We start from the raw sequence: 12,859 nt of genomic DNA, 5'->3' as shown, positions 1-12,859 counted from the left end.
CACGTCAACGAAAGTGGAAAGACTATAAAGTACTAAGCTTCAGCTAACGGAACACCCACCAATCGGATTACAGATGGCCCACAGCAAGTGGGCCATATCAGCCCATGAGAATCAGCCCATTTTTCATCTCTCCGATTAGCAGAGGTTCTGACGTCTGCCCCGGACACCAGGATATCATCTCCACCAGGTCTACAATTGGCTAATGGTGGGTCTAACTCTGAAATATCTCGCATTGACGCGGCTCTCTCTTTCTTTTTCTTCCACACATGTACCGCATATTCTACGCAGTTATATCAAGGAACGTTGCCTTATAGCAGAGCTTTCTCTTTGCCATAGTCTTGTTCGGTATAGATCAAATTGTTATCTCTGCCCTCTTTTCAGTTGTTTCCTACGGCGTGCTCCGTAACCCCACACAATGGACCGTCGCGTCACAATTGCATCCCAAGTCGCCATCGCTGCCGTGGCTGGCTATTGCATCTACAAGGCATTTAACGCTCGACAGCAACAAAAATCCCTGAAGGATGCCGTGCCCAAGTCTTCCGCTGCTCCGCTCACACCAGAGCAGATCAAAATAATCAAGGCCACAGTCCCTGTTCTACAAGAATATGGAACCAAAATCACCACTGCCTTCTACAAGAACATGTTGACCGCGCATCCTGAGTTGAATGCTGTGTTCAACACTGCCAACCAGGTCAATGGCCACCAAGCACGTGCGCTAGCTGGTGCACTGTTCGCATATGCATCCCACATCGACGACCTCGGGGCCCTCGGTCCTGCCGTTGAATTAATATGCAACAAGCATGCATCTCTATACATCCAAGCTGACGAATACAAGATCGTTGGAAAGTACCTACTGGAAGCTATGAAGGAGGTACTTGGAGATGCCTGCACTGATGATATTCTCGATGCGTGGGGTGCCGCATACTGGGCCCTGGCCGACATCATGATCAACCGCGAAGCCGCACTCTACAAGCAAAGCCAGGGCTGGACCAACTGGCGCCAATTCCGCATTTCCAAGAAGGTGCCCGAGTCGGACGAGATCACCTCGTTCTACTTGGAACCAGTCGACGGCAAGCCACTGCCGCCCTTCAGGCCAGGCCAGTATATCTCGGTGAGCGTCCAGGTTCCAGAGTTGAAGTACCCCCAAGCTCGTCAGTACTCGCTCAGTGATACCCCTCGCTCGGATTACTATCGCATCAGTGTCAAGAAGGAAACGGGGCTTGATCCTCGTGCTCCGGGTGCTAAGAGACACCCCGGGTACGTCTCCAACGTTCTTCATGACATGATCAAGGAGGGCGATCTCATCGATGTTTCTCATCCCTACGGAGACTTCTTCTTGTCCACAGCTGAAGCTACCCACCCGATTGTTCTTCTGTCCGCGGGTGTCGGTATGACGCCCATAGATGTCCATCCTGAACACCATCACTAAGAAAAAGCAACGCAAGATCCACTTCATTCATGGATCCCGTACCACCGAGGCTCGCGCTTTCAAGAGCCACGTTCAAAAACTGGAAAAGGAAATCCCTAACATGCAGGTGACCTATTTCCTCAGCAGGCCAGGTGACAGTGACCAACTGGGTGTTGATTACCACCACGCTGGACGAATTGACCTCCAGAAACTCGATGGACCATCCCATCTGTATCTGGACAACCCTTCCACGGAATACTATATTTGTGGTCCCGACACCTTTATGACGCAGATGGAGGAGGCTTTGAAGGCTTATGGTGTGGGCGATGACCGGATAAAGATGGAGTTGTTTGGTACAGGTGGTGTTCCTCATAACTAGAATACCCTTCCACTCTTGCTGTGTTGTACTATACATCCCTTGAGATTTCATGTTTACTAATGATATTCAACGATCGGAATCCTGCAACTGAAACTGATACCCATGAAAGGGAACATTCTTCATCTATTTCTTCGTGTTGATGCCGAGAAACACAGTGTCTGTAATTCTAACTACCTAAAAGAAAGAGAAGAAAGACCTTGAATTAGTACGGGTTGGTCTAAGACCGAATATAGTCCAAGGCCCATGTCTCGCCCGAAGTTCAGCCTCCACGACGCCTCAGTGCTCATCCGCCCCATCCATGTTTATTTTATTCCAATCAGCAGAAAAACGGGAGTCTGAAGTAAGCACGCAACCGGTGATTCTCTGCCCATCTACATAAGCCTCGAACGGATACCGAGTTCTTGTTGGGTGACTATCGGTCCAGACAAACTCACTCCGACGCCGATCACCAATTACCCAGATCCAATCCATATACAAAGTAAGCAAAGTAGTTAGCGACGTCAGTTAAAATCCTGCTGATCGTTGCACCTGCGATTGGTGGTACATGGAATTAGCTTTACAACTTTAGGGGGTTAGTTCGTCAATTTATGAGATTGAAGGGGAACCTTTAGGTCGATCAATTCTTGCTTCCTCAAATTCTACGGTATCGGGAGCAGAATCTCGCCACCTATCGGATGCTAAATAGCATAATATTGTGCCTCTGAATGATTTCTAAGCAGCCTTACCAGGTATATCATTATATAATATGCGAAATGACGCTTTCATTGCCATCCCGTGTACCACGGTTGGAAGTCTACGCCTCAATCATCAATATACACTTTTGCGACATGAACTGATCAATGGACATCAAATATTAGATACATATACTGCTAGATCCTCTGAGTAATGTCAATGAGCACCCCACCAAGTAAAATGCATCACAGCCATCCTTCTAGAACCCCGAGAGAAGAGGCTCGACGATATCGCGGAAAGCGCATTGGTTCTGGCGAGGAAGCCGCGTGGATTAAATGTGAACGGCAGGTATGCTGCGCATGAAATCTGCGGGTTGGGTTACAGGCTATTTTGGACAAAATTTCCCCGTGGGCCATTCTTATCCGGACTTCAACTAGATTATCATTGATGGTTCTGATTCGTTGATCAGATGGGAGAACATAAGTACAGCTACGGTAGTCTATCTGATGGCTCACGGCCGGCCTCGCTAACGTTGCCACTTTTCGAGCCACCCAAAAAATTTTCCTCTGGCGGGTCTCGCTAGATTTTCCTTCTTCGCCCCGCCAACGCTACGTTCGCTGCTAAATACAACTTATCTCCTGCACCAACGAATCTATCTTCCAAAGTCTTTTTCCGACTTGATGATTGCCTTCGGGCAGACATGCGCTCTCACTTTGGCTGGTAAGGTGCCAAACCAAGCCTGCCCCTGTCCTTCCTTCCCTAGTCTACATAGAAGACCGTCTTAACATTCTGTTTCGTCTTTATAGCGTGACATGTAGACAACGTAAGGTGAAATGCAACGAGGAGAGGCCTATATGCGGCCCATGTGCCAAGTCCTCCCGTGATTGTGTCTTCTCCGACTGCATATTTCGTCACTACAGTGCCAGCGACCTTGCCGGCGATGAAACCGGATACGCGACACAGACATGGGTCAAAGTACCTTCTGACCGTAAGCTAGACTCCTGTTCACCTGTGTATTCTCTAATTTCCGATAAATGTGCATCCAGGATAATAAGAGCATTTGCTGAGATTAGTGCAGTCGTCTTTTTGCAGGTCAAAGACCCTTTCGCTGACGACGAGGAACCAACATTCCTTCTGGAGAAGCATCGTTCAGTTACGGCTACGCCGATAACCCCTGCCAGTGAACAAGAGGTGATTGCGAGATCTGCTCATAGTTCCGCACTGCCTACAGGAAATGGGGTCTTGACCGCAATTCTGATCCGACATTTCAAAGAAGGTCCTAGTCAATGGTATTTCTACCCCACCCGTATGCCGACATCAGAATTAGGAACAATAGCTTGACAATCGTCTAGGTTGGACTGCTTTGACACCAATGCCTATTACTCCATCAAGGTGCCCGTCATGGTGGCTACCCGGCCCATGCTGAAAGCTGCTGCATGTGCCCTTGCCGCCAAACATCTGCACCGGATGTGCCAGGGAGATGCTTGTCGGATGTTGCAGTTAGCCCATCTTCGCAACAGCCCCCTTCAGTGGGCTGTTGGAGGGGTTGACTTGAAATATGAATCGGTACGTCTCTATGACGAAGCTATTCGGTACTTGAAAGACGCGATAAGGCTGGAGATTCCGAACAGCCGGCGAGACGAGATGTTCGCCGTCGTTGCCATTCTATGCATGTATGAGTTGATCGATGCTCCCAGTACCGAATGGCGAGCACATTTAAGCGCCCTGCCCTTCCTCTATTGCGGAACTGTGGATGACTTCAGCTCGACGTCCTCTCTACCAAATTCTCTGCTGCATATCTCCCGCTCGGTTTTTTGGAGTCTCGTCCGCCAAGACTGTCTTTCGGCTTGTAGGTCAATCACTTTCATCTTCTCTCTTCTTCTTCCCTATGTCAGCTCATATACTAATAAAAAAAAAACAGTCATCAACGAGACACAAACTCGCCTCAACCTCTTCGACCTTGTCATCTGGCGCAATTTCGGTCTTAATATTTCCGCCCATGGTCATCTCTTACCACCCTCCGTCTCCTCTACTACCATCAACACCCCCATTTCCTCCTCTCCGAGCCCTCATGCCCGAGTCCCATCACACAGTGCTTGGCTTGAGGAAGACACACTCAGCAATGCCTTAGTTTGGATAATGGGCAAGATCATAAACTTCATCACGAGCGGTGACGGAATCAATCCAGGAGACTACGAGAGCCCTCCAGGCCAACGTCCATGTTTCGGCACCACACAAGAGGATCTCCTAGAACGATGGAAATTACTAGAGTTCGAGCTGACTGCCTGGTACGATACCTTACCCGATTCTTTTAAACCGTCTGGTCGTACCCAACTGTTTCTGTCCAATCTCGATCCGACACACCAAGAACCTATCCCCACCCCTACGGAGAATGTCGGAGATGCAGATACGATAGATGCGATTTCCTTCATCATTCCCATGTGTGCCGTCACCATCTAGACCTACCACATGGGCCGCATCCTGCTTTTGAGCAATATGCCGCAAGAATCTACAGCTATTCGGTCAACTGTGACGGCGCGACTGCGCCATTATCGTCAGATCGCGGGGTTGGTGGTGCGTCATGCGCGCGAGATCTGTGGGATTAGTCTAGCTGGGTTGCCCGATGCGATACTTTCGCATACAGTTCAACCGTTGTTCGTGGCAGGACAGTGCTTCGAGGGGGATGCGGAGAGGCAATTAGTAGTGGATCTGCTGCGACGTGTGGAGAGCGATACGGGATGGGCAACAGAGTATCGGGTGAAGGAGTTGCAAAAGCAATGGGCGGATGGGGGGTTGCGGTGTGGGAGATAGTTAGCCAAACCATTCCAACTTGTAAGGAAGTGAATCCTTACAAGCCACTCGTATGTGTACCTGAGTATATAGGGGGCTTTAGGGATCCGCAGAGTATCTGCGGGTAATGCTGGCCTTATGGTCTTGTATTAACTTTTTCCCCTAAAAAGAGTTGCTTACACAACTATAGTTATCTTTGAATTTGCGGTGTATTATCTGGATAGTGACAGTATTGTGAATTGGTACAAACGAAATTGAAATGCATTTGATGCAATTGGGCCCTGCAGACATGATTCGTTGCAGATAGCGACATATCAACAAATCCTATACAACAGATGGTGGGAGAAACAAACTCCCGCAATGAAGAAATTTTCCCGAGATAAATCTAGACCTTCTTATCCATCACTCCACTACGCTTCTCCCCGCCCCCATCAACTTACAAGGCAGATGGATAATACCCGATGAAGTGGATCCAATTCCCCGGGTGGCTCTTGTCCATTTAACCACGAGGAAATCTTCCCGAGAGCAATCTTTCCGAGCAGCCGATTCTCGCCTATCGTGGTCCATCGTGCTGACTGCTTTTGTAGATCATGAAGCCCAAAGAATTTTTTAGGGCCCACGAAGATATAAATGGGGGGTAGCATTCTGAAAAGTAGTGTTTTCGTCAATAGACATCCCTAGAATCTTAGGTTAACTCTGCTCACCAGACTTGAGACCATCATGGCGCTGATACCAGGGTTGTCTCGCTATGTCTGGGCCAGCATTCTATGCTCGATGGGGGGCTTTCTTTTCGGGTGTGTAAATCCTGGACTCGTCGCAAAATGCAGCTTTGCAGCTCGAACCTGAACTCCTCATACAGCGTAATTTCGCTAACCATCACCTACAATACAGAATGGACACCGGCATCATCGGCTCCGTGGTAGTAATGGACCAATTCAAGCAGAAATTCGGATCCTTTTCATCCATCGTCCACGGTCTAATAGTTTCCTCCATCCTGATCCCCGCCGCCTTCTCATCCTTCTTTGGTGGAAAGCTAGCCGACTGGATCGGACGACCCAAGAGCATCACAATCGGTGCTCTCATCTTCGGCATCGGATGTGCGATCGAGGCGGGCGCAGTGCATCTGGCCATGTTCATCGTTGGCCGTGTCGTCGAGGGACTCGGAGAGGGTCTATACCTGGGGACCCTTGTAGTGTAAGCCCTCCAACCCCACTCTCTCCTCTCTACTATCAACCCAAAGCGATAGCTAATAAGCTATAACAGATACATCTGCGAGATCTCCCCGCCAAGTCAACGAGGCCCACTAACCACTGGCCCTCAACTCCTCATCACAATGGGCCTCGTAGTCGGCTTCTTCACCTGCTACGGATGCGAGAAGCTGCACTCATCCATGGCATGGCGAACGCCATTCACCGTCTTGGCTTGCATTTCCATTGTCTTCAGTCTAGCTGCTTTCTTATGGCTGGTTGACTCACCCCGATGGCTCACGCTTCATAATCGCGTCGAGGATGCCACTCGCGCTTGGGAATATCTTCAAGTAAGCGAGGCCGATCGCGAGGAACTTCTCCAAGAGGAGGAGGAAGTCGACGTTCATGAAGAGGCCTTGACGCATCCGTTGGCCCCGACGGGGAGTATTCTGGCCCCGAATACCCTCGATCAGGTGGTTTCGCGGCATAGTCGGGTCTCTCATCGGACTAAGCCTAAGGGAATGGAAGAAGCAACTCTATTCGATGCGTTCAAGCCCGATGTGCGTAATCGGACTCTGCTGGGCTTGTTCCTCATGGGAATGCAGCAGTTGGCTGGGATTGATGGAGTGTTATACGTACGTTCCCCTTCCACTACATCCCTCACCAACCAAACCAACTAATTATCCAAGTACGCCCCCATGCTCTTCGAACAAGCCGGCATGACCTCCTCGCAGGCCAGCTTCCTCGCCTCCGGCGTCTCCGGCATCGTCATCTTCGTCGTGACTATTCCGGCCCTCATCTACGCCGACTCCTGGGGCCGCCGCAGCAACGTCATCCTCGGCGGTCTCGGGCTCACGATAACCATGTTCGTAATCGGGTCCCTGTACGCCGCCGACGCAGTCCATCATTCGACCGGCGCTGGTCGCTGGGTCGTCATCGTCGCGATCCATCTCTTCGCTGCTATTTACAGTGTGTCCTGGGGTGTGAGTTGTAAGGTCTACGCGGCGGAGATCCAGCCCCAGCGGACGAGAGCGAGCGCGACGTGTCTTGCGCATGGAAGTAACTGGGTGTCGAATTTCTTTGTTGCGCTGATTACGCCGGTTCTTTTGGCGAAAAGTAGCTGTGCCGCGTACTTTCTGTTTGGAGGGTGCACGGCGTTGACGATTGTTGTTTGTGGGTTTTGGATGCCCGAGACGAAGGGGAGGTCGTTGGAGGAGGTGGAGAGGTGTTTTGTTAGAGGGAAGGAGGATACATAAAAAATGATGAAGTAACGGATGATTTATGATAGATGATAGATAGATGGCTATGTGGTTAGATGATAGATACGCTGATAGAATGCACGATGTCATGTTTCCTACCTTCCAATTCAAGCATTCCCGTTATCCAGTGGGACATAGTGCCTGGGATATCCAAGACATAGTTACTTTATTCTCCACAATATCGAGATAGATATATCGACAAAATGAATTAATTACCTATTACGTGATCTCATATAGTACATATGCGCCATATCACTAATTCCCGGTGGCTTTCGCATACATAGCCCTGGTATGCTCCCACACTTTCTTGCCCACCCCACTACCCAGATACCTCTCAACCAACTCAGCCTTAGCCTTGACAATAGAACTATCATAATCCACCCGATACGCACCACTGCCCTTCGCACCATCAGCCCCAACCGTGTCCCCCCCTTTCACCCGGGGCGCGAACAGCGGACTCGTAGCCGCATATACATGCCTTTCTCCGGACTCCTTGACAGAAAGAAGCCCAATGGACGAGCAAACAGGCGTCAACGCAAAAAGGGCCTGAGTCAGTCCCCGCAAAAGCGGGTTAAAATCACGCATGATATTCGTGTTCACCGCACCAGGACGGCTATGAACCCAACTGATGTTGGGATGTGCCGCCGCCAGTTGGGCCATGTAGAGAGATGTCATGGTGCAGGCATGAGCAGCTGCATTCGGAAGGGTGTAATTGTTCCGGAGGTCGAGATCATCTTCAACGAGTTTGCCCTCGTTTCCCGGGCTCATGACGGAGACTACTCGGGCTAGGCTGCCCGATGAGGCGGCTTGGTTTAGTAGTGGTAGAAGATTCTCGGCGAAGCGCATTCGGGCGTAGTAGTGAAGGCTGAGTTTGCGGTCGATTCCTTCGCTTGTTTCTGTTTTCGCAGTCAGTTGGAGAAGGGGGGGGTGGGGGGTGAGAGGTTTGTGGAGGGTACTAACCAGTCCTTCCCTGCGTGGTCAAGATCCCTGGACTCAGGAAGAGGAGGTTGACTTTGGACTCCTTTTGAGCGATTTCGCGACATGTGGTGTCGACATTCTTGAGGAGAGAGATATCGCTTTTGATGAAGTCTACTGTTGCGGATTGGTTGACGGTACGTAGTTCTGAGATGATCTCCGATGCTTGGGCTTCGTTGCGCCCAATCAGGTAGATGTGGGGAGCTGTCGCATAACGGGTGAATTCTTGCGCAGTCGAGACGCCAATTCCACTGGTCCCGCCAACTGGATATTGTTAGTCAGAGATCAAGGTAGTTAGCAAAGTCGTGCACATACCGAACACAGCAACCAGACCCGAACCCAGGTTCTTGACATTGGCTAGCTGCCCGCGGACCTCTGAAATGGCAACCATCTTCTCAGCTGGTTGTCGGGAACTATTAAGATATTCTATCTTGGATGGAAAATATGTTTGAGTGCGGATAACTCTTGCTGCGATAATTTTGAGCCATAAATTCAGTTGACTTCGTCGACTTAAATAGCTGGGGGGAGATGCTTGTGGCTAACGTCAGCCACGGCTTGGCTGACCAGATGCGGCAGATGGCTGAAGTCAGCCACGGCGGGACCATAAATCACTACTATCTCATTTTAGATGCTGTCAACCTAAAAAATATCTCCAACTTTGCATGTTCGATTTTACTTCTGCTGCTTACCTCTATTGGTATTAGTCGGTCACATAATATGTTTAGGCCCACCCAGCCGGGTCAACGCCTATCAACTCAATATATATTCCGTTGATGGACTTGCCGAACATCCGTGATCGGCCCTTCCAGTGCAAATTTTGTGTATCACCACAACGCGAGGGATGACGGTCTACTACTAATGGCGATCAGTACAGCAGATCACGAAAGGTGGTTCAGGAGCAAATGCAATCCATAAGCTGAAGCTGGATCACCCCATGATGTTGTGCATATATGGCCAAGAGCCTTGATCCTGAGCATATCTGTACAGGAGTGTTATCGAGCATCAAATCCCGTTCAAAAATCGTTGACTTATCAGAGCCATCGCGACCTGGAGAGATTTATCATACGATAAGCCGTCTTGGCGTGAGGGGTTCAATCGGCCGAACTGGAAGAGTAGGTGGCATATAAACCCCGGGAGCTCCCTGCATCCAAATCCCGGAGATCCCCTCAGTCTCACGCATCGACTCTCCATTAACCCGCCATGCTATCTCAAGTGCGCGTCGCAGTCACCCAGGCAGAGCCAGTCTGGCTGGACTTGGAAGCAACCGTGAAAAAGACATGTGACCTTATTGCTGAAGCAGCTGCGAACGGCGCTCAGTTGGTGACTTTTCCCGAGTGTTGGATCCCGGGATATCCTGCCTGGATTTGGTGGGTACAACCGCACCGTATGGCGCCAATGACATTGAGACTGACAATCGATAATGGGTCTGCGAAGGGCACGGCCTGTTGACATGCGCCTATCATCTATTTACATACAAAACTCCCTGAAGATTGATTCCCCGCAAATGGCCAGCATCCAGCAATGCGCAGCGGAGAATAAAATCGTGGTTGTGTTGGGCTTTTCCGAGAACCTGCATAACTCCCTGTATATCTCGCAGGCTATTATTGCAAGTGATGGGAAGATCCTCACCACCCGCAAGAAAATCAAGCCCACTCATATGGAGCGGACCATTTTCGGTGACTCGTTTGGAGACTGTCTGCAGAGTGTAGTCGATACATCAGCCGGTCGCGTTGGTGCTCTTTCCTGCTGGGAGCATATCCAGCCTCTGCTCAAGTATCACACTTATGCGCAGCGGGAACAAATTCATGTTGCCGCATGGCCGCCTCTGTTCCCTCATAGCGAGGACGGTTCCTTGTTTTCGATGTCCACCGAGGGTATGAACGCCAACCAAAAGGGACACACGGAAGGAATGCTAACATATCTTCTCTCTTCTAGGCACCAGTTCCATTGCGAGGACCTATGCCATCGAAAGTCAGTCTTTTGTCCTCCATACCACAACAGTCATAGGCCAGTCTGGCATTGACCGGATGGCCACATCGACTGGCGCCCTGATGAGCACCCCTGGCGGAGGTTGCTCCGCCATCTTCGGGCCCGACGGTCGCCAATTATCGCAACCCATTCCTAGTGCAGAGGAGGGGATTATCTACGCCGACCTCGACTTTGAACATATCTACCACTCCAAGGCATTTGTAGATGTCTGTGGACACTATAGCCGACCGGACCTTCTATGGCTGGGAGTGGAGGGCGGTGTTAAGCGCCATGTAAGAGACAATGCAACTACTGCGACACCACAAGTGGAGCAGCAGGAGGAGTAATAGTTAAACTATATGTGAGAATGCCTTTGGCAACCGAGACTTGCCGAATCTTTGCATTTTTCGACGGAGGAACAAGTTCAAAATATACTCCCAATTTTCATCTTGCATCTACAGATAGCAAAATTTCAAGCACTCAGGTTGTATCAAATATCAGTACAATAATTTGAGTCACAGTAAGGTAACATTTGCACTGTTCCTGGCAGCCGCTTCTAATTGGTTGTATTTCAGGTCTACCAGAGTGCGATCCTCTGAACAGTTACTAATCACCAGATAAAACAGAGTACTATAGGAAATCTTTCATATTGTTTTATTTCCTTCAAAAGACTACCTTCCTAGGTCCTGTGGCTATCGGTCTAACAATTTAAGTTACACGGCGAAGTTACAGCACGCAAGGGGTGAATCTATACTTACTAAGTACCTAGATGTCTAAGTGCTTCCAATTCGAAAGGCCCGAGATTAGTCCAATGGAAAGTTGACGGTTATAGCTACTACATATGTATTTTGGGCCGTGTACTCCAGTTCCAGCGACAGCCACTTGTGCTTAATTTCCCTTGAAAAAGGCTACTGAGCGGCATTGGATGGAACATCTCTGATTTGTTGAGTAGATATGCGGCTCTGCAACTCAGGTAGCCACCGACAAGGATCTAGGTTGGAGTGTTATGTAGCTTTGCAGTGTACTGATAAGGCTCTCAGCCTTGTTGGTTCCTCCTTAAAAACTCCTGCTTACCTCTAGCCTGCCTCAAGGCTTTCGCATCCATCACTGACTGTCTTCACTGTTCCACGATGACATCCAGCGACGCTGACCAGCGACAATATCCCGCATACGAACTACTACATAATTAAGTTGACGAGCTTGACCCCGAGATATTATCAAGTATACCTAATACCGCGACGAGGCATGATGTTGAAGATCATGTAGATTTGAAATCACATGCTGTATCACCTTCTTCGAACACGTCAGACGAGAATGAAGCATCAAACTCCCGTCCGACCTCACCCTCCCCGACATTAGGAAAACCTCCCCACTACAAATCCGAGAAACCGGAAAGCACTGAATCAGTATCAGACGGGCCCTATATATCCAGCTGGTTTGCCTTGGAGCTCACAGGCATCATTGTTTCAGCGGGTCTCCTAGCTGCGATAGTCATCATTCTGAAGATGTACGATCATCAACCTCAACCGAAATGGTGGCATATCTCCCTGAATTCGGTCATCTCCTTTCTCAGCACACTTTCCAGAGCCAGCCTCATGTTTTCTGTCGGGGAGTTGATAGGACAGCTAAAGTGGGTATGGTATGGTTTGCTCAGCGGGACCAACCTTTGCTACATCTGCAGTCCTTCGACTCAGCCAGCCGGGGTGCTTTGGGGAGCATAACACTGATATGGGCCTTGCGTGTCCGGCACTTTGCGGGGGTTGGTGCTTTGGCCATGGTTCTTGCCTTGGGATTTGATCCCTTTTCGCAACTGCTGATACATACTTATGATAAGCTGGTTGTAGACCCATCAGGGACTGCACTGATCGGTAATGCCACGATATATGACACCATAGGGCAATTCGAGTACGAAAAAGGCATGTATATAAAGTAACCAATTCCATTTACTCAAGACTACGTGATCGAGAATACTGACGACAATACACAGAAGTAACGGTTGCATACGTTGACCCTGTGCTCAAAGCGAATGTCTACAATTCGCTCTTCAACACCGATCCGAGCCGGCCGTGGGCCATTCCACAATACTCCTGCTCCTCAACCAACTGTACCTGGGATGCAGTTGCTTCGCTCGAGATTCGGTCGCTTTGTACCAACATCACTAGTGCATTGACAGTCAACTGCTCTACCTTTTCTAATGCATCAGCATACGCAGGAGAGAGTA

The 12,859-nt window shown here is 49.6% G+C and overlaps 5 protein-coding genes across 5 annotated transcripts; 4 read left to right on the top strand and 1 right to left on the bottom strand.

Annotated features, from left to right (window-relative positions):
- Window positions 1-415: 415 nt before the first annotated feature.
- Window positions 416-1,787, top strand: An18g01780 (uncharacterized protein; the record flags this gene model as incomplete). The annotated part of the gene is given in 1 exon segment (XM_059745609.1): window positions 416-1,787. A coding segment is annotated over 1 exon segment (1,372 nt), but the record flags the coding sequence as incomplete, so codon positions are not given.
- Window positions 1,788-2,699: 912 nt separating this feature from the next.
- On the top strand, window positions 2,700-5,487 carry An18g01770 (uncharacterized protein; the record flags this gene model as incomplete). Its single annotated transcript, XM_001398599.3, has 8 exons — window positions 2,700-2,807; window positions 3,043-3,179; window positions 3,266-3,447; window positions 3,538-3,748; window positions 3,812-4,308; window positions 4,381-4,900; window positions 5,104-5,320; window positions 5,440-5,487. The coding sequence occupies 8 exons, from the start codon at window positions 2,700-2,702 to the stop codon at window positions 5,485-5,487; spliced, it is 1,920 nt and encodes a 639-aa protein (XP_001398636.3).
- Window positions 5,488-5,969: 482 nt separating this feature from the next.
- On the top strand, window positions 5,970-7,692 carry An18g01760 (uncharacterized protein; the record flags this gene model as incomplete). The annotated part of the gene is made up of 4 exons (XM_001398598.1): window positions 5,970-6,043; window positions 6,141-6,443; window positions 6,513-7,071; window positions 7,126-7,692. 4 exons carry the CDS (start codon window positions 5,970-5,972, stop codon window positions 7,690-7,692), a joined length of 1,503 nt encoding a protein of 500 aa, XP_001398635.1.
- A 258-nt stretch (window positions 7,693-7,950) lies between these two features.
- An18g01750 (uncharacterized protein) lies at window positions 7,951-9,061 on the bottom strand (the record flags this gene model as incomplete). Its single annotated transcript, XM_001398597.1, has 3 exons — window positions 7,951-8,591; window positions 8,656-8,934; window positions 8,986-9,061. 3 exons carry the CDS (start codon window positions 9,059-9,061, stop codon window positions 7,951-7,953), a joined length of 996 nt encoding a protein of 331 aa, XP_001398634.1.
- Window positions 9,062-9,870: 809 nt separating this feature from the next.
- On the top strand, window positions 9,871-10,985 carry An18g01740 (uncharacterized protein; the record flags this gene model as incomplete). Its single annotated transcript, XM_001398596.3, has 3 exons — window positions 9,871-10,037; window positions 10,105-10,544; window positions 10,606-10,985. The coding sequence occupies 3 exons, from the start codon at window positions 9,871-9,873 to the stop codon at window positions 10,983-10,985; spliced, it is 987 nt and encodes a 328-aa protein (XP_001398633.1).
- Between the last annotated feature and the right edge of the window lie 1,874 nt (window positions 10,986-12,859).

Source organism: Aspergillus niger (genome assembly GCF_000002855.4).
Source record: "Aspergillus niger supercontig An18".
Taxonomy (NCBI): Eukaryota; Fungi; Ascomycota; class Eurotiomycetes; order Eurotiales; family Aspergillaceae; genus Aspergillus; species Aspergillus niger.
Note: the sequence above shows the minus strand (reverse complement) of the source record. Positions and strands in the feature narration are given on the sequence as shown.